General features: G+C 42.9%; 1 protein-coding gene across 3 annotated transcripts in view; it reads right to left on the minus strand.

Moving 5' to 3' along the window:
• Window positions 1-21,268, minus strand: part of LOC130378412 (NLR family CARD domain-containing protein 3-like) — a 36,523-nt gene that overhangs the window by 9,709 nt on the left and 5,546 nt on the right. The window contains exons 2-6 of one of the 3 annotated variants that reach the window (XM_056585183.1): window positions 19,471-19,567; window positions 18,998-19,062; window positions 13,326-13,601; window positions 6,074-7,874; window positions 3,561-3,734 (exon numbers count right to left, since the gene is read on the minus strand). In XM_056585183.1, the coding sequence (XP_056441158.1) occupies window positions 3,561-3,734; window positions 6,074-7,874; window positions 13,326-13,601; window positions 18,998-19,062; window positions 19,471-19,553 (2,399 nt within the window). In that variant the 5' untranslated portion in view covers window positions 19,554-19,567. Of the gene's footprint in view, window positions 1-3,560; window positions 3,735-6,073; window positions 7,875-13,325; window positions 19,568-21,268 lie in introns of all 3 variants that reach the window. The other 2 variants (XM_056585185.1, XM_056585184.1) reach the window with 2 other exon arrangements.

The following is a 21,268-nucleotide window of genomic DNA, read 5'->3' on the forward strand; positions in this document are numbered from 1 at the left end:
TCTTAAATACTTTAGCTTTATTTTACTAAAATGCCTTTTTAACTTTCCCTTTATTTTCAATTTAATTTTCTCACTTTCTTAAATACATTGCACTTTCAATTTTACTTACTATAAAGCCTTTTTAACTTTCTATTTTACTCATTTCTTTGCATATGTTTTCTTTTACTTATCTATTATTTTATTTTAATGTATAACAATGTTTATATGTGAAGCACTTTGAGTCTGCCTTGTGTATGAAAAGTGCTATATAAATAAAGTTGCCTTGCCTTGCCTTATATTTTATACTTTCATATATTTTATACTTTTATATTGCTTGTAGAATGGTCATCAGTGATGACCAAGGAGGGAATTGTGATATACATTCACACATTCATACTAACAGGCCATGTATGTCAGGAACCTAGGGAGGCGTCCGGCTCACACAAGGAGCCATTCATTCACGTATGAATTCTGGTGAACAGCAGGCCAGGGCCTCGTTTCCCGAAAGCGTCGTTAGCCTAAGTGGATCGTGAAGTGCGTCGTAAGGGCATCGTAGAATTTTCACCGCGTTTCCCAAAAGCATCATTGGTAACGAACGTCGTGAAAACACTCGTAACTAACGAGTACTCCAGGGGTACTCGTAGGTACTCGTAGGACGCTAAGAGCATCGTTAGCCTCCTATAGCCTCAGTGGCGTCACCATAGGACATTCTGTGTATTGGATGCGTTTTATTAAAACGCATTGCGCCTTTATGTTCTTAGTTTGGTGATTAATAAAGTTCATTAATTAATTTATTAATAAAGTTAAAATGGCCAAAATAAAACGGGACAGTCCAGAAGTTTTTTGCGCAGGCAGGGCACTCAAAATGTGTGAGAGAAAGTGGGGGGATTTGTGCAGACTGTGACATAGGCTACTCATAAAACATAGCCTTAAATAACCCCAAAAATTCAACAAAATAATGAATGAAAGAAATGAAAAAAAATTAAAGGCAAAAGGAGCAGGCAAAAGGCTGGGATATGGTGGGGATTGGTCACGTTGACGGGGATTTTTAGTGACATGGGGGGGGGGGGGTTAAAAAAAAGCCGCGATCACCCTTCGGCGTGATTCCAAACCAGCAGCGTAATCCGGGAGGCCGTCCCGAAAGGGATCTTCCTCGTCCTCGTCCTCGTCCGGTTCACCCAACGCCACCCCAGCCTTGGCTGCAATGTTGTGCAACATTGCCCAAGTTCTCTTGGGTCGCACCCATCTCATCTCTGCTGTGGAAACGGACGTGTCGCGGTAAGAGACGAAGGAGGCTGTATGTCACTGCCTGCACACTAAAGCCTTGCACAGGCCCTGGCCATCTCCTACCACCTGCAGGAAGCTCCCTGTGGCGTAGAATCGGAGGGCGGCCAAGAGCTGCACTTGCGGTGTGAGCGCAAAGCTCCTCCTTGTAGCACGTCTGAGGTCTTGCCTGATCGCCCCAAGCAGCTGTCTGTTTGCCTCCCTGGGCAATCTGTAGCGCTGTATGACTGCCGCGTCAGTGTAGTGTAGACCTCAGCCCTCCTATGAGTATAGGCACAGCCTATACTCATAGGAGGGCTGTCAATCAAATATCGCGCATCAGAAACGGCCAATCATCGGAAAGCCCGCCCTGCCTTGGTTCCCTCCCCCATAGTGCCAAAATTAAATTCAAGCGAGAGCGTAAAAACATCTTTCGCGAGAGGTTTTGCGTGCGCTGAGGTAATTTGCGCACGCGAGAGGCTGTTTTGCGCGCGCTGAGGTAATTTGCGCACGCGAGAGGCTGTTTTGCGCGCGCAGAGATCATTTGCGTGCTCGCAGTTAATATCTACGCGTGTTGTGACGCCCCGCTCTGTTCATTGAGCGCTAGGCCTATTCCTCCCTCTGCCTGTAGGGTATAGGAATAGGCTTGTATGCTGTTTATGTATTGTACTGCTCTCTTTGGCCTGTAGGAGGAGCTTGAGTGTTCCCGGCGTAACGAGAGAATTGCACGCAGCCGTGTTCTGGCTACCGGGGATAAAGGCAGCGTCCTGTGGCCCAATGTGCTCTCTCTCTAGACGCGGTTTGACGGCTGGATGCAGCGGTCGCAATGTATTCTCTGAGCCCGTGTGTATTTATGGAAACTGCCTGTCAATAAATATCATTATTGTATTGAGCGTTACCCGACGGTGTCTGTCTCCCTATGTTCGACGCCTTTGAGCCAAGGCGTTCGTGACAGTGTGGAATTATATAATACGCCCGAATGCATCTTTTATCACATTAGTGAATTATGGCACTAATGTGTCGCCATATCCGAGGCCAGTAACGCGCTACTACGTAACGCGTTAGTGTCATCACTGATCAGGGGTAGTATTATTCAGGAGATTTTCAGGGTTCAAATGTCAGGATATTTTGTTCACGCATACGACTCATCAGGAGAACATCAGGACTTACACGTGTGTCTGAAAGCAGCTAGTGTGTGAGCATTTGATTACATCATAAAATTTGTCAATTTATGGTAACAGGGGTAATTGTTCAATGGAAAGTGTAGTATACTATGCCTGCAAATCAATTTATTGAATAGCTTTTACTGTTATTCAGGGCTGAAAAGTGCATTAACTTTTTAAAATGCAAGGCAACTACTATTGGTTAGTTGAAAATAATAATCATCATTGAGATTAAACATCTGTCCTGGCCAAGACAGGCAGCATTAGCCTACATTCACACAAAAAATAAGAAAAATAAAACGGGCCGTAGGGGGGAAGGGGGATATCAATATCGCAGAACATTTCGGGAGGCTCAAAGAAGAGAGTAATATTACATTCGAGCGACAAAGTGTAGTCTTGTGGTGGACTCTATAGACATAATTCCCCATACTGTGTTATTGACTTGTTTTCGTTGCATTATAGGGACAATGTCTCTTTAAGATCACGTCACTTGTGCGTTGATATGCAGTTCTGCGCGATGTTTGAATTTAACGGTTTTTATATGACAAAAGTCAAAGTCAAGGTCAAAGTATACTTTATTATCCCAGAGTTGGGAAATTTGTGTGGTCAAAAGTGCAGCACATTTAAGACACATAGAAACGGCAAACAAATAACTTTAAACGGCAAAACAAACAAAGCAAGACAAGACAAACGCACTCGACCGTGTCGCCGCACTGAGCATGCGCCAACGAGGAAAAAAAGCATCCAACGAATGAATGACCTGCCATTGCTTGTGGAGGTGATAAATTGTCTCTAACCTTCGCAATTTCTACAGTTTATAGACAGAAAGTCTTACCTGGGCGTGTGTGTCGATGGCGGAGCCGTTACGTTTAAGGGCGAGTGTCGCTGCGGTGTGTGCGTGTGTGTGTGTGTGCGCTGCATGCTGCATGCTGCTTGGCACATGTGCACATGAGTAACTTTGAGTAACTGGTGCGATAGGCCTTCTATTATAGTAGTAAGATAGTAGCCAGTAGAAAATGTGTCTTGATTACCGAGACGATATAATTTACTTTTATTTATTTATTTAGACCAGTTAACTTTCTGGAGGCAAATCTGTTCAATGTCCTCTGATGTGGAACGTGTGGTGTAAATGTTTGACCATTGAGTAAAACTGACCTTAGAGTTTCCAGTGTACAGTGTGGACTCCCCAGTCCAGCAGAGAGCAGCTTCACTCCTGAATCCTGCAGATCATTGGTACTCAGGTCCAGCTCTCTCAGACGAGAGGACTTGGAGCTGAGTACTGAGGCAAGAGCTTCACAGCATCTCTTTGACAGACGACAGCCATTCAGCCTAAACAAAACACGTTAAGAACTGTGATTAAGGGCGCACTCTCACCGTGCTCAAGTCTTGATCGTTTGGCTAGTGTGAGCTAGCCAACCGTACTAACCGTACTCCACTTCAATTCTTTGGCCTGAGCACGCTTGGGAGAGGTGTGCTCAGGCCACGGTACAGATGCTACGCAACCTGAGCTTGATGATGTATAGTCCATGCAACCCTTCTTTCCCATTTAAAAATGGCGGATAGCGGTTCACGTATGTGCGATAGTGAAGTTTAGTTTTTGATCAAAAATACCCCGTTCGGCACGGCGCAGGCTTTCTTTGTTCACTGGAGAAGGCGGGGCTGCGGAGTCTAGACCTCTTTCGAATAATTTGCACACTCCCGAATTCTTTTATTTTTTTAGGAATGAAGACACCCGCATGCAATAATAAGTTCACGACTGAGTGTAGGCTGGAAATGCGACTAACAATTTACAAGTGCAAAAGCGCCAACATATTCTTTATTTTGCTGACCAATGTTTTTTTATGGCGACAAAAGCCTCGTAAGGACATTTCCTTATGAGGCTTGTCTCTGTGGAGACAGCGCAGCAATACCACTACCCAAGCCCCCCCACCCCCCCACCCCCCCACCCTTCTGGAACCGTTGAGCCGTCGCATATACAACAGAATTAAACCCAATAAACCACTAATGTGTGCAGGGTCCGGGAGGGTAATTCAGGTTCTAGCTCCAGCAGGCAATTTACCTCAGGGAGTCTAAATGCGCGGACCATGCCGCGAAAAAGGCGTACACAAAACGGCCTATTTGGCAGTAAAAACGCTCAGTGAGAGAGGGCTGTATCTGAGTAGAACGGCTCCAAATAAGCAACAAAGTCAGTAAAGTGTCAACTGTGTTCTCTGTGTTGTTCTACTAAGCAGCTGACGCTTGGTGGTGACGTATTACGACATGATGACGTATGTACAAGTGCCAACCATACTCAGGCCCAGTTGAGATTGCCTAGTGTGAGCACAGTCCAGCGCACAGAGGGGAGGGGGGGGGGGGGAATCGTACTGGAGCACGGTACAGATGTGAAACGGACTTGGGCACGGTACAGATGGCCTAGTGTTAGTGCGCCCTGAAGCAACTTAGGTCTTTTACTTTTAACAGAATGCAGGACTTACGTTGAAATCTTTAATAAGAGATGTTTTATTAATTTAACTAATATATACTATTCAAAACATTAGATCCTTATATTTATTCAATATTGGCTGTAAAATGTATGATATTGAAGATTTTTTTGTAGTTCTCATTTTGTAAATTAATTTGACTTTTTATTCTAGTGTTATGTATTTTATGTATTGTGATACATGTAATAGTACATATACAGAGATTTTTTGTATATTGGGGTTACAACCAGCGGCGGCGCAGGGGGGGGGGGGGGGGGGGGGCTAGCGGGGGCTTAAGCTTCCCCTGAAAAGACAGAGCCTCCTCCAAACAACTCCCGGTCAATTTGGTTATGACAAATATTTATGGTCAAAATATATTTTCAATCATAATGTGGCGAGCAGCACAGAAACGACCAGCCAGAAGCCTAAATTATTAGAGTTTGTAACTCTCGTGGCCCATACTCCGCTCGACCTTGAGAGAGACACACCTGAAACACGCATCCTATCGCCCACAACCACGACTGCCTCGGTGCCGCCAACCCTCCCAGGATCCGTTGCGGTACTTAGCGACCACGGCCGTGATCGGCGCAATAATATATAGATATTATTATATGGAGACATCAAACTGATTTATGTGGAACAAAATTGTACTATGAAATCACATTTTTCATTTGCGTAAGGGATCATGACCGTTGCTGCTTGTTGTGTGATTTGAATGGTTGATTCGTATCATATTGAAGTGTGTGTTGCGTCAAAATGTATCATCCCCTGCTATAAACAATCTAGCCCCCCGTAGCTCCCGCTATCATAATTCTTTGGCACTGCTATTGGTTACAACTAATAAGTAGATTATCTAAAAAATTATCTAATTATTTACAGGCTCTGTGATTAATTAATCTAAATTAATCGCATGCTTAAATTTTTTCCGAGAAAGTATTTCAAAATAATTGTATTCAAGTAAATTATAGCAGATGAGTGATTCAAAGTCTTTCATTAACATACGGTGCATTTTATGTGTGTATTGTGATACAAAAAAAAGTGTTATTATAATTTGAATATCCTACTATGAGGTATATTGGGTTGTTTGTATTATAATAAATGATATTAGCAAACCTACAGAGACGTTTTCTATATTATTATAATTTGTATATTCTAGTATTACATATATTGTGTTGTTTGTATTGTAATTCATGTTATTAGTGAACCTACAGAGATGTTTTAGAGGCTTTGACCACTGGCAGCAGCCTCAGAAGACCCTCCTCTGAAGCAGAGTATTTCTTCAGGTCAAACACGTCCAGCTCCTCTTCTGACGACAGTAAGATGAAGACCAGAGTTGACCACTGAGCAGGAGAGAGATATTCTTTGGAGAGTTTTCCTGATGTCAGGTACTGTTGGATCTCCTCCACTAGAGAACGGTCGTTCAGCTCATTCAGACAGTGGAACAGATTGATGCTTCTCTCTGAAGAAAGATCTCCTTTTATCTTCTCCTTGATGTAAGCAACTGTTTTTGTATTGGTCAGTGAGCTAGTTCCTGTCTGTCCCAGCAGACCTCGTAGGACAATCTGATTGGTCTCCAGAGAGAGGCCCAGGAGGAAGCGGAGGAACAAGTCCAGGTGTCCGTTCTCACTCTTTAAGGCCTTGTCCACAGCACTCTGGTAGAGTATGACATTTCCTTTCTCTCTAAGAAAAATAGCACGCAGGGATTTTAGTGGTCCTGAGAGCAGATTGACACCATCGTTGATGAAGGACATAAAGACATAAATGGCAGCCAGAAACTCCTGGATGCTCAGGTGGACAAAGCAGAACACTTTGTCCTGGTACAGCCCACACTCCTCTTTAAAGATCTGTGTAAACACTCCTGAGTGCGCTGCGGCTGCTCTGATATTGATGTCACACTCTGCCAGGTCTGCCTCGTAGAAGATCAATTGGCCTTTCTCCAGCTGGTTAAAAGCCAGTTTTCCCAGAGAAACAATGATCTCCCTGCTCTCTGGACTCCACTGTTGATCTGTCTCAGTTCTCCCATGATGCTTCCTGTCCTCCTGTATCGACTGAACCCTCAGGAAGTGGCTGTACATCTGAGTCAAGGTCTTGGGTGTCTCTTCTCCTATCTGGGATTTTTTGAATAAGTCCTCCAGAACAGTAGCAGTGATCCAACAGAAGACCGGGATGTGACACATGATGTGGATGCTTCGTGATTTCTTGATGTGGGAGATGATTGCGTTGGCCACTGTCTCCTCTGTGAATCTCTTCCTGAAGTACTTCTCCTTCTGTTGGTTGGTGAACCCTCTCACCTCTGTCACCATGTCAACACACTCATCAGGGATCTGATTGGCTGCCGCAGGGCGTGTGGTTATCCAGATGCGAGCAGAGGGAAGCAGGTTGCCCCTGATGAGGTTTGTCAGCAGCACGTCCACCGAGGTGGACTTTGTGACATCAGTAAAGATCGGGTTGTTCTGGAAGTCCAGAGGAAGTCGACACTCATCCAGACCATCCAAGATGAAGACAACGTTGAACCTGTCGTATCTGCAGATTCCTGCTTCTTTGGTCTCAATAAAGAAGTGATTAAGAAGTTTCACTAGGCTAACCTCTTCCCCTTTTAGTAAATTCAACTTTCTGAAAGTTAGGAGAAACGTGAAGTCTATCTCTTGGTTGGATTTGCCTTCAGCCCAGTCCAGAGTGAACTTGTGTGTTAAGATGGTTTTACCAATGCCGGCCACTCCAGTTGTCATTATTGTTCTGATTGGTTGATCTTGTCCAGGTAAGGGTTTAAAGATGTCTCCACATTTGATTTGTGTTTCCTCCTTGACTGGTTTCCTGGAAGCTGTTTCAATCTGTCTGACCTCATGTTCCTGGTTAACCTCTCCACTGCCTTTCTCTGTGATGAAGATCTCTGTGTAGATGTCATTCAGAGGTGTTGAATGTTCTGCTTTAGCGATTCCCTCAAGCACACGAAATAACTTCTTCTTTAAAATAGACTTGATTTTTTGTTGGCACTCGACAGCAGCAGATCCTAAATGAGAAAACAACAGAAGACATCAGTTAGTGGATGGTGGCATCAGTGGGAACATGTCAATATTTCCTGTTGAATGATCAACTTCATGATATTTAGTGGCTTCATAACTTGTGGTTGGAGAAGCTGTTCCTGTCAAATACTGCATGTCACAGATTCAAAATGTTCATGACTATTTCCTTTCTTCCACAGCAATATGATTGGTCTAATGGTAGTAATAATGATAGTGAATTGGTCTGAAATTACATTCTGATACAACAAGATAGTGTTGCATCTCTTCCACTGAGTTAGGATCCAAGGTCCCCTTGCAATTCATAAAACGCCTAAATTCTAGAGTCAAAAACCTGAAGAGCTGCATCACCAACAGCATGATCAAAACAAGATATAAGATCCAAGTAGGTGGGGGTAAGAACAGTGAGGAGACCCAGGTAGGAGGGGGTAATATCAGCAGTGAGGAGACCCAGGTAGGAGGGGGTAAGAACAGGGAGGAGACCCAGGTAGGAGGGGGTAAGAACAGCAGTGAGCAGACCCAGGTAGGAGGGGGTAAGAACAGCAGTGAGGAGACCCACGTAGGAGAGGGTAAGAACAGTGAGGGGACCCAGCTAGGAGGGGGTAAGAACAGTGAGGAGACCCAGGTAGGAGGGGGTAAGAACAGCAGTTAGGAGACCCAGGTAGGAGGGGTTAAGAGCTGTCAGAAGACCCAGGTAGGTGGGGGTAAGAACAGTGAGGAGACCCAGGTAGGAGGGGGTAAGAACAGTGAGGAGAGCCATGTAGGAGGGGGTAAGAACAGTGAGGAGACCCAGGTAGGAGGGGGTAAGAACAGTGAGGAGACCCAGGTAGGAGGGGGTAAGAACAGCAGCACAATGGGGATACAAGGGGAACCCACGGTAGGGGGTCATTACAGCGAGCAGGCCAGTGGTAACACATGTGTTTTGAAAAGAGATTTGAATGTTCTCAGGGTGTCTCTTTCAGTTCAGCTCAGAGCCCTAGCACCCACGGTTCTGAGAGCCCTAGCACCCACAGTGCTGAGAGCCCTAGCACCCACGGTGCTGAGAGCCCTAGCACCCACAGTGCTGAGAGCCCTTGCACCCACAGTGCTGAGGCGGGATGTCGGGACGGTGAAGACCAGCTGAGGATGACGAAGGGAGCGGCAGGGCCTGTCCTCCTGGAGGAGGTTGGGGAGATAGGTGGGGGCCACGTTGTGGAGGGCTTTGTCCGTGAGCAGAAGGGTTTTAAGGTCAATCCAGTGTTGGACAGGGAGCCAGTGTAGTTGGACGCGAACGGGGGTGATGTGGTCGGGTGATTTGTGGCTGGTAATGATGATGTTTAACATTCTTTAACCTGATACACCACAATAACCCTACATATCTGGATCAAACCATTTAACCTGATACCCCCACAATAACCCTGCATATCTGGATCAAACCATTAAACCTTATACCCCCACTATAACCCTACATATCTGTATCAAACCATTAAACCTAATACCCCAACTATAACCCTACATATCTGGATCAAATTAATTTAAGACTAATTTAATTCCAAATTTAAGTTTGAAATGCATAAGTCTCACATTGGGCCCTATCTTGCACCCAGCGCAATTTACTTTCTACACGACGCATGTATCGTTGCTAGTTTTCACCCGGCGCAAAGCTGATTTCCCCCGCAGCAGACTCTCGCCACTATACTAACGCCCTAAAAGGCTTGTCAGCGAAAAGAAGAGGCGTTTTCTGACGGAAATTATACATGGTGCTATCTTACAGATCAATAAAGCAGTTGTGCAACTGACCAAAAAAATCCTGGTTTAAGTGCCCTAGCGGATAGCGCAGTTGGTGTTGCTATTTTGACGTGCCTAGGCAGGTCGGAACTGTAACATAAGCTTACACACACGTAGGCTATACACCACAAACATGCAAACAATTAGCCTAATTTAAATATTATGATTATGATATAATGAAGATTGTTTATGTGTGAAACAGCAACAGCAAGTCGATTTTGAAAATAAATAAATCCATAGGGGCTTCATGAATGAATACTGTAGTAGGCTATGCCATGTATTGAAATAATAATAAAAATAATAATAATAATAACAATTAAAGCTGCAAGCAGCATTTTACTAGCCTGGTTCTACCAGACTCTCGTACTTCACTTCATTTCATTTAATTTGTACAGAGAGTCTGGACCTAATCAATTGACAAACGTTAACTCACTTGAAGGCGGGTGTCTGTTGAAGTTTAAAATGATTGGATCTGCCCAGTGCCACTCTGGATCTGGCATAACCAATCGCTAACGTTTGGTTGTGACGTATGTCATGCGCCGGGAATCACGCGCAGGTTGTACACAAAGCAAACACCTTGCGCGTCTGCACGAAAATGTCCGTCAATGACAGCTGCAGGTTTTGTTCGTCGAATTTAATTTATCAGGGAAAAATTGCACATTGTTAATCAACTACCGACCTACAACAACAACTCAAACTGGCGTACGACTTTATCGTCATTGTTCTCAGACACGCCCTCTGTTCGCTGATTGGTGGCCGCTGTGGCGGCACCAGAAAACCAAATTACATACAGCAGGTCCAGACCTAGTACTGAAGGGAAATTCAAATTGAGCGGAAGTACTTAGGCGGGCGGAGCCAGGCTAGCATTTTACGGGGGCCAAGCCTAAAGCCGACCAATAAGACCCATCAGACCATTAAGACCATTAAGACTCTGACGCAGACCATGAAGACCCTGTCAGACCATTAAGACTGTGATGCAGACCATTAAGACCCTGCCAAAGACTCGTAAGACCTGTTTTGTTTGGATACGGTTGACAACGCTGGAATAGCATCAGCTTGGATCTGTTGATGGGCAAACAAAATGTCATGACCGTACGTCAAAAGGCTGAGTAGTTATTCTTCATTAAAGTTTTCAATTGATTGCTTTAGCACCCCCTATAGTCCTATTTCGATGAACTTTAGCCTGGTTAACCTTGACCTGTGCTTCTTTAAATACACCAAGTTTGGTGATGATTGACTCAAGTTAACCCCGCCTTTAGTCACCTATCTTTCATTGGGCTAATTTGGACGTCCAGCCGACATTTTGATACAGGTTATTGGTTTCCTTGGATCATTTGCTGAACACAAAGAGATACAAATGTCTACAGGATTTCATGACGTTAGAAGAAAAAGGTCAGATAATATGTCAGTCCGAAGTCTGCATATTCAGTTAATTGATATAGCTCCCCCTATCGCCCGTTCTGGGTACAATTTGGAGAGTTGTGTGCATTTTCAGTTAATTGTTTTACCGCTCCCAAATGCCCGACATGGATACAATTCCGAGGGGTTCATCTTGACCCATGTGCCTTTGAGTACACCAAGTTTGATGAGCATTGGTTTAAGTTAACCTTGCCTTTTGGCATTGAGTTAATTCTGGACGATTTATCAGCCTCTGGCGACCATGTTGTTTTGTCTATCAACTTTAATTTACTCGAACAGTTGGAACTTAGGTCCCCAACAGCCACTAGGTTGGTCCCACTCAAAACAAACATTCCTTCTATGAAATTAGGTGATTTTTAGTCACAGGCCACGCCCATTTCGATGCCACGCCCTAATTGAAAATATGTTGACTCTGTCTGGTTCAGAATTTGATTCTGAACAACTTTTGTGTTTGACTCAAGATGGTAGGAGTCCATTTTGATGTAGATATAAGCCTTTAAGTCTTTACGCGTTTTAAACGACACCCTTTTTCGAAGTCAATGGCTCCTGGGCGCATTCTTTTTTTTATTGTACAGACTTTGCTTAATGTCAGATTGAAGACATTGGTCCATAGATGATAGGTGCTAAAGGATTTTTGTCTAAGTGAAAAAACCTAGGATCCTTAAGGAATTTAGTCATAGGTTCTTGAGGCATATTTGTTCACCATGAGGATATGCATGTGTAAACACACTATCATGACTCTAAGTCAAAGCGGTTATTGTCCAAACTTTGCATTTTTGGAATGTTGCTATAGCGCCACCTTTGGGCCGATCAGTGTAATATTTATTCCCTCGATCATCAGACAGATCCTGCCCTGCAGAGCGGGTTTTATAAAGAGACAAAGACCATCCACACACAGGCAGGTCAAGTTCCACCTTCTGACGATGTACCACTCAACAAGAATAAAGATTTAGTTTTACCCCTTTAGAAAAGGGTGTGAGGGGTTAAGGTGAGGGTTACCAAACTATAAAAGGTATCCTGTCAAACTAGCAATAACACCATTGAGCCAAGGAATACAGCAGCACTAAGTAAAACTCCTATCTCTCAAAAAAAGTAAGTCGTATTCCATACAAATGCAATCGCGAGTGGATGATAATGAATCACTTGATCCCAGTGGATTAAAGGATAAAGAAGCTCCCCTCTGGTTAAAACAAAGCTGGCAGCAGGGTTCACGCTAGACTTCTTCTTGGGCGGGCAAATGTCCGACACTATTCCAGAATATCGGACATTTGGAATATCTTCCGGACGTTATTTACTAATAATTAAATAATCACCAAAAGTCCGCATTTAAACTAAACAAACTAAGTTGCTTCAATAAATGCCATTTATTAAATAAGCCTAGGCAAAAAAACAGCCATTCTCGGCAAAAATGGTAAACGGGTATAAAAAAATTAATTCGATAATTTCAATTCTTGCAGGCTACTTTCGGCGCAACTTCATGGCATGGAAGTGCTCCGCTGCTCGCGAAAAGTGGAAGTCTTTCAACCCCGGCCCAAGGCTCGATATGCGCATCATACCTCGTCACCTTTTCCTCAGCTAGGCGGTTTCTGATAGATGTTTTAATCCTGTTTTGGAGAGAAAAGCCTCGTTCCGCAGGAACACTGGACACAGGGATTGTACTGCCGATTTTGGCCAGCTTTGCCCAGTCGGGAAAGATTTGTGCGTTCACACCAACACGACGGGGCGACAAGATCCCATACAAAGTGAACGTAGAGACGCGTATCGGGCGAATTTTTCGCGAGAGAAAACCGGCGACAAGTTTTGATTTGTCGCGCCACACTTTCGCTGTGCACAGGCGAGCGCGTTCACGAGGATTTGTGCAGCGACAAACTCGCTCGAGTTGAAATATTTCAACTTTGACTTGAATTTCGTGTGACGACAGCCAATCAGCGTTCAATAGCGTGGCAACTGAGTGACATGTATATGCATGTGCAGGTGCACTGCGCGTGTTCATGAATGCACGTTCGTGTTTGCCTCCCTGGTGAGCTCGGCCAGGAATCGCTACTGGTTTTCATATGCTACTGATTAATTCATACATATGTGCAAACTTCTTTCTTTTTTTTCACGGACATCTGGGCCGTTTACATTTGTTTATACCGGACATGCGTGCGTGCGTGCAATCGGCCAATGTCCGGCTATAGCCGGCTAACGTGAACACTGGCTGGCAGAGACAGTACCATTCATCTACAAAAAGTAGATGAATGGTAACAACTCACCCACACCAGCAGGAGAAGACATCAGACCCAGGGTGGAGCATAAGTGATGGTCCCTCTTCTTCATACTATCAATCATCGCTTGACTTGCTCTCTCCCCTTTACCGATCACCATGTCGATCAGACGACGTGCTTGGTCTGCGTTGGTCCTCTCGGCCATCACGTAGTCCTTTTCCTCAGAACTGAACACATTCTGCTGCCAAAGGTCATCCAGGAGACCTTTGATAGCTGGTTCTGAAACTCCCTTCACAAATTCAGAACGGATCCTTTCAAGTTCCCCTGGAAGAGAAATCAAAAGGCAATATGAAATGACAATGAGCAAACACGATAGTTGATTCATCAAACTTATCTTTATTGGGGTAAAGATAAAACCGTTTGTTGCACCAACTTGTTCACTCACAACATAAAAAAAATCCTTAAAACGAACAACTGTGATAGTTCATTGTTTCTAATTCAGATCAATAATTCAACTTGAGGTCACGTGACTACGAGGCGTGGCACGGTAACTTCCTCTGCAAGGTAACCTTAACACCTTTATTGTTGCTCTAAATATTTGCAAACAAACTTAAAAGTAACGGAAAAGGTGCCTAAGATAAGGACGCGTTAATGTCAGGTGTTGGAAATCGCAAAGAGACTAGGCAAACTGTAAAGCAGCGTGATACCAGTTGGTGAGCTACCAAACAAATCTTGGCAGACAAAGACACACCCAGCTGTGCCTTAATATTAGTTCACGGACAGGGAATGGACTAAGATTCGTTCTCCTTTTTGTTATGTGTGTATCTGCCATTTGGCATCTCTTTGTATGTTAGTTGCTTATCCCCCATCCATGTGCGTGCAGACCCTTTATAATTCCAGGGCAAATTTTTGTTTATTATTATCTGCTCCTGTCAGCAAATTAAGGGGTAAAGTTTTTCAATGTAGAAGAGGATATTATGACCACTATTGAACTACTGTGTTGGAATGTAAAAGGGATTTCCAATAAAACAAAGAGATATAAAATAATAACACATTTGAAATCCCTGGAAAGTGATGTGGCAATGTTACAGGAGACAAATTTAAAGAATACAGAAGCTGTTAAGTTAAGAAAGATAGCTTTAATAGCTAAACGCTCATCTTTTAAGTTAACGCAAGAAATAGTGGACAAAAATGGTCGATATATTATTATATCGGGTTTCTTACACAACATAAAGTGCACTTTGGTGAATGTTAATGGTCCTAACATAGGCCAGACCAAATTTCTTCCTAGGCAAAATTTCTTTCTAGACTTTTCTGCTGATCCAATTGTTATTGGGGGACACTTTAACCTGGTTAGCGATCCTGCAGTAGATAGATCTATCCCCACACTCCCTACTGATAGGTCTCTCTCTGTAGCATTTAAAGAATTAAACAAATCTTTGGCAATGTCTGACATATGCCGTGTTTTGAACCCTTGTGTGCGGGAATATACATTCTATTCTGTTAGGCCGACGATACTCAACCATACATCATCACCAGAGCCATTACTCCTGCCTTCCTATCAACTCTCACCAACTGTTTCACGGACATCAAAACCTGGATGGACCACAACCTCCTCAAACTCAACGGCAATAAAACTGAAGTTATCATCTTCAGCCCAAAAACAATCATCCCCACCTCCCAGAACTTCTCACTTTGCAGATGGTCACTCTGTCACTCCCTCCCCCCTGGTCAAAAACCTCGGCATCATCATGGACCCCACGCTCTCCTTCAAGTCATATATAAACAGCGTCAGTAAAACATCCTTCTTCCACCTCCGTAACATTGCACGCCTTCGACCCACCGTTTTCTCCTCAGCTGCCGAAACACTAATCCACGCCTTCATCACTTGCAGACTTGACTATAGCAATAGCATTCTGTCTGGCCTCCCCTCCACTATTCTTCAAAAATTGCAATATGTTCAAAACTCTGCTGCCCGACTGCTTACTACCTCCCCCTCAAGAGAACACGATTCTCCTCACCACCTACAAAGCGCTACAACAACTTTGCACCCTCGTACATAACAGATCTCCTCCATCGCCACTCCCCCACTCGCCTCCTACGCTCCGCTGATGCCAAACTCAAGGATTGATGGTGCGTTTTAATATCCATCCGTCTCGGAGCTCCGAGGACGTTGCCTAGCGACACGCACAAACACGCCCCTTTTCCTCGGAAGTCGATCTCGCCATCTCGTTTGAACTCAGCGGTGACCGAGCGAGTTTTCCGAGATAGAATTGAAGATGGATGCGCCCAGTGTGACATTCAGTGAACTGTTTTCATTGTGTTTGGATCGCTTTGGTGGTTTAAATCGCAATTTCAATCACTCGTATTGCTGTAATAACTTACATATGCAGAAGATACATTGAAACATGAAATGAAGTGAAAATTGTAGAAGTTCAAATGGCTGCGTTTTCGTACGGTGAAAACGCACCGTTTCATTTATATTATTTCGTAGTCCTGAAATAATATAAATGAAAATAGTAGTAGTAGTCGGCCAATGCTACCGCAACAATAGCTTTCCGGGTGGCGTCCATGTTTTTCTCCGACGACCTATGCTCAAAACATAATAAAACGATTTTAGTGTGGGCGTGGCGTCCGATCCGAGATCCGAGTCGGCTCGCAGAGAATACTCGAACGCACCATGATTACTTACTTTTATCTCAGAATATGTGATTGACAAAATAGCAAAATACACAATATTAGTATTTCAGACCACGCCCCTCTGTCTGTCCTCCTCTCTCTTTCCCAAATCAACCATACAAATAAACAGTGGAGATTTAACAACTCTTTACTCAAGGATGAAGAATTTGTGTCCATGTTAAAAGAGAAAACAAAAGAGTTAATTCAGATCAATCTAACTTCAGTGCCCTCATTACAAATAGTATGGGCAGTATTTAAGGCTACCTGTTAGGATGGATTATTAACTACGCCACAGCCAAAAAGAAGAGAATGGTGATGAAGAAAAACTGTTTAATTTTAGAGACTAAGACTTTAGAATCACAGCATATGCGGGATCCTAAGAATATACAATTAAAATAAAATGATGATCTGTAAGGCAGAATTACAATCAATCATACATGAGGAGACAGCATTTGCACTGTTTAGGGTTCGTCGTAAATACTTTGAAAGTGGTGACAAAGCAGGCAAAATGCTAGCCTTAAGATTAAAACCATTACGAAATCGGCATTCAATTTCAAATACATGTAAAAGCACTGGTAAGGTAATTTATGAACAAACACATATCTATACAACGTTCAGAGAATATTATTCAAAAATGTATCAGAGGTTCCATAGACGAGAAAGAGATGGAATCTTTCTTTCACCATATCTCCCTTCCAACTTTAAAAGAAGAGGAGAGAGAAAGTTTAGAGGCTCCCCTTACAGAAAGGAAATATTCTCAGCATTGAAAGCTTTCCCATCTGGGAAAGCACCAGGCAATGATGGCTTTACCATAGAGCTTTATAAATGCCTCCAACATAACTTATCTCAACTTCTTACTTTACTATTCAACAATATATTAACTAACCACTCAATGCCACCGACTATGTGCCAAGCAGCTATCTTGCTGTTACCTTAGCCCGGTAAGGATCACTCTCAAATGACCAATTTCCTAGCTGTTTGCTAAAATTCTTGCTATGCCTGTGGAGACCGCCCTTTCCTCATTGATCCATCTTGATCAAGTAAGATTTATTAAAGGTTGACTTGCTTCCAACAATATGAGAAGACTCTTCCAGGTAATGGCGACAGCCAGTACTCTACAGCATCCAGCCATAGCCATATCACTGGACGCTGTGAAAGCCTTGGACAGGGTAGAGTGGCATTTTTGTTTTACGTTATGTCAAAATTTGGTTTTGGACCAATTATTAGCTGGGTGAAGGCCCTCTATAATAACCCTAGTGCTTCAATTAAAACTAATGGAACAATATCCAAACCTTTCCAACTCCTAAGATCTAACAGGCAGGGTTGTCCCGCCTCGCCATCACTCTTTATTTTGGCCTTAGAACCTCTAGTATGTGCTATCCGAGCAGAGAGGAAAATCACTGGTATCCAGATTGGGGGTCATGATTTCAACGCTAATCTATTTGCTGATGATTTGTTATTAACTTTATCACAACCACATAAGTCAATCCCGCAAGTGATGAAATTAATTTAGGTTTTTGGGAAGTTTTCAGGGTATAAGGTGAATTTTAATAAGAGGGAAGCCATCCCATTAATTCCTATGACCTACTCTTCACACCTTGGTCCAGCCCCCATTCAATGGAAGCCACAAGGTATGAGATATCTAGGAATCAACATTAAGACTCCCATAGGGGACATATTTGATTTAAATGGCCCTCTCCCCCTTAAAACAATTAGGGAGCGGCAAAGAGATGGACAGTTCTTCCCATTTCATTATGGGGTAGTGCAGAAGTGAAAATTGTAAAAATTAATTCTTATATCAGCAATTCCTCTTAAATTCCCTCTTTACTGGTTCAAAGAAATTATAAAATTATTCTCTGATTTCTTGAGGAGTAATAAAAAACAAGAATCAGCTACAAACGACTATCCAGATCGAGGAAAATAGGTGGATTGGTAGTCGCTGATGTTTATTCTTACTATCTTGCTTATAATGCTAGGTTTCCTTTGTTGTGGGCCTATACAGGCCAGAGTGAGTTAGGAATGGCTTGAGGAAACAATTTTAACCAACCAAGACAAAACTTTCTCCCTCACCGCTTTATGGTATTACCCCAAAACCAATTTGAAAATAGTCAATCCTCTTATTACATTTTCCTGTGAGGTAATAGTTATACAGAAGCGTCTCCCTTTCAATGGAGCATACTTAACTTCATGCCCTATTTGGAGTAACCCCTATTAAAAGCGGGTGGAAAACATTAACAAACAAATGGCAACAGAGGTATAAATCAAGTGGGTCAGATAGTTAAACCATTTAACCTGATACCTCCAACATGACCCTCCATATCTGGATCAAACCATTTAACCTGATACCCCCAAAATAACCCTTCATATCTGGATCAAACCATTTAACCTGATACCCCAACATAACCCTCCATATCTGGATCAAACCATTTAACCTTATAGCCCCACATATCACTACATATCTGGACTAAACCATTAAACCTGATACCCCCACACAATCTGGATCAAACCTTTTAACCTTGATACCCCATAATAACCCTTCATATCTGGATCAAACAATTTAATCTGATACCCCCACAACAACCCTACATATCTGGATCAATACCAACGCAATAACCCTACATACTGTATCGGGATCAAACCATTTAACCCCCAAGAGGAAAGATATCTCCACATTGAAGTTAAAAAGTTAAAATTTAGTCTGAACAGAACAAATAATAGTCTCATACTGTTCTTAAAATTAGAAATTCTCCTGTTGTTGTTAGGGCCAATTTATTCTTAGTTTTATTTTATTGAAAATGACCTCCCCCTGCTGGCACTTTTATGCTGGTTGGAGATGCCTCCTGGAACTCAATATGGGTAAACAGGATGTGAGGCCCATTAGGGGGCCGCATGAGCGATATCGCTTTTTGACCACGAATGCAAACAAGAATACAAACAAGAACACGAACACGAATACAAACACGAATACAAACACGGATAAGAATAGCCGATACGCCCCTCCTCTCTGGAGGGGCGTCCATCTTTAAGCTCAGGGGGTATACCCATATAGTGGTCACTCTTCATGGAGACACAGCTGGGTCCAGGGGAGTCTGCTCTCTCCTGCCTCCTTCAGAAAAACAAGAACCATCTGGAAGTTAGGATTAGTGCATGTCATTTCATTTGATCATTTATTGCAGGGCTACTCAACTACTTTCTCATGACTTTTCATTTCAATAATCTTTCTCAGTTTATTGAAATGGAAATCTAAAGGGGGGGGGCAGAAAAAGTTATTATGGCATTCAAGCACTTACATGTTGACATAAAAGTGCATAGTATACATACTGTGCATAGTGTTTATTCACAATAGGTTTAGCTAATATAGAAAATAAAGCAGGCAGTTTCTACATTTCTACACAGACCTGTGTTATTATTCATGGATCATTTGTTTCAACAAATCACTTCACCCCCAAAGATAAATTCTAACTGATTCAATTAATCGGCAGTTTGAAAGACATTGAACCTTTAAACATAAAACCTCTTAGCTTTGCTCTGGCGGCCATGTTCCCCAGACAGAGTGGTCTTAGAGGTAGGACCCCCATCCTCTCTCTCCTCATCCATAGAAGACTGGAGACCTGGACACAAACACAACTCCTTCTAAACTTTAGCTGTTTATTGAGAGAGAAGATCATTGCGACTGCGTCACACTAAAGCATTATGGACGTCATAGAACATAAATATGAACCCCATGATATAACCACTCTGCCCTCACCACAGTACAGATGTGTACAACAGATGCAAACTGAGGGATGAGAATTAAACACCTTGGAGACTGTAACAGTTCTTAAACTACAACGCAAAAAAATAGATGCAATAGCCTTGAAAAATTGATCGTGGTATAATTTGGGGCTGAACGATTAATCGAATTCAAAACGAAATCACAATGTAATAGAACGCGGTATGCAAATCGCAAAGGCTGCGATCAAAAATAAATAAATCTGATTTGTTACCGTTACTGACAGGAAATCAGTACGATTCGTTCATTTTATTTTTATTTTACAATTCAATAGTTAAATAAAGAAGTTTATTATATAAATTAATCTCAACACATCGGCCTGGCCTAAAGGAAAGAGTAGTCTTTATGTTGACTGCTTCCAATGTTGTGTTGGTCATACTAACGAATGATTTATTTATTTATTATTGAATAATACACAACATTGGGACCTAATCAATTATGAAAATAGCACATTAAATCGCAATCGAAATATTGGTCAACAATATTGGAATTAGATTATTTCCCCAAAACGTTCAGCCCTAAAAAGTAGAGAACTTTTGAACAATTTCTCCACTGGAACAAAGTCTGAGTTCTGTCACTTCACACTTCACAGATCCCATAGAGTAAATCTACTGGTGAAGCGCAACACATCGATATGGTATCCTCGTATGACCAACGAGTCTCTCTCTCGCTCTATGGGCCCTATTTTAACGGTCTGAAACGCAAGTGGGAAGCGCAAAGCGCAAGTAGCTTTGTGGGCGGTGCAAGTGTCAAAAGGGTTGGTCTGAAGCAGCCTAATTACCCGTAGGTGTGGTTTGGGCGTAACGTGCAACGAACCAATGAGAGTGCCAGCTCCCATCCCCTTTAAGAGCCATGAGCGCATTTGAATCAGACGAGTTGATATTTTTACAGCGCGTCTGCAGTCTCCGATGAGACAGATTCAAGATTCAAGATAATTTATTGTCATTTCAGCCATATACACAGTATACAGTGAAATGAAATAGCGTTTCCCAAGAACATAAGGTGCAACATAGAGCGACAATAATAACAAAAAATCAACAACAACAACAACAACAACAACATGCTACATATAACTGCAAACCAGTAAAGTGACTGTGTGGAATTTGTAGTGCGGGAATATAAATATAAATATGACTGTGTCTGAGTAGTGCGGGAATATAAATATGAATATAATAAATATGAATATAAAGCAATAGTGCAATAGTGCATAAACCACGGGTAACAGAGATGATCAGATCTGTCCCATAGAGTTGAGGAGTCGGATGGCCTGGGGGAAGAAGCTGTACTGTAGTCTGGTTGTGGCGGACCGGATGCTCCGGTACCTTCTGCAAGACGGAAGGGGGGAGAAGAATTTGTGTGAGGGGTGGGAGGGGTCATCCACAATGCTGGTTGCCTTGCGGATGCAGCGAGTGGTGTAAATGTCTGAGATGGAGGGGAGAGAGACGCCGATGATCTTCTCAGCTGTCCTCACTACTCGCTGCAGGTTCTTGCGGTCAAGTTTGGTGCAGTTTCCGAACCAGGCAGTGATGCAGCTACCCAG

The sequence above is a fragment of the Gadus chalcogrammus genome, unplaced genomic scaffold, assembly GCF_026213295.1.
Source record: "Gadus chalcogrammus isolate NIFS_2021 unplaced genomic scaffold, NIFS_Gcha_1.0 GACHA076, whole genome shotgun sequence".
NCBI classification, from domain to species: domain Eukaryota; kingdom Metazoa; phylum Chordata; class Actinopteri; order Gadiformes; family Gadidae; genus Gadus; species Gadus chalcogrammus.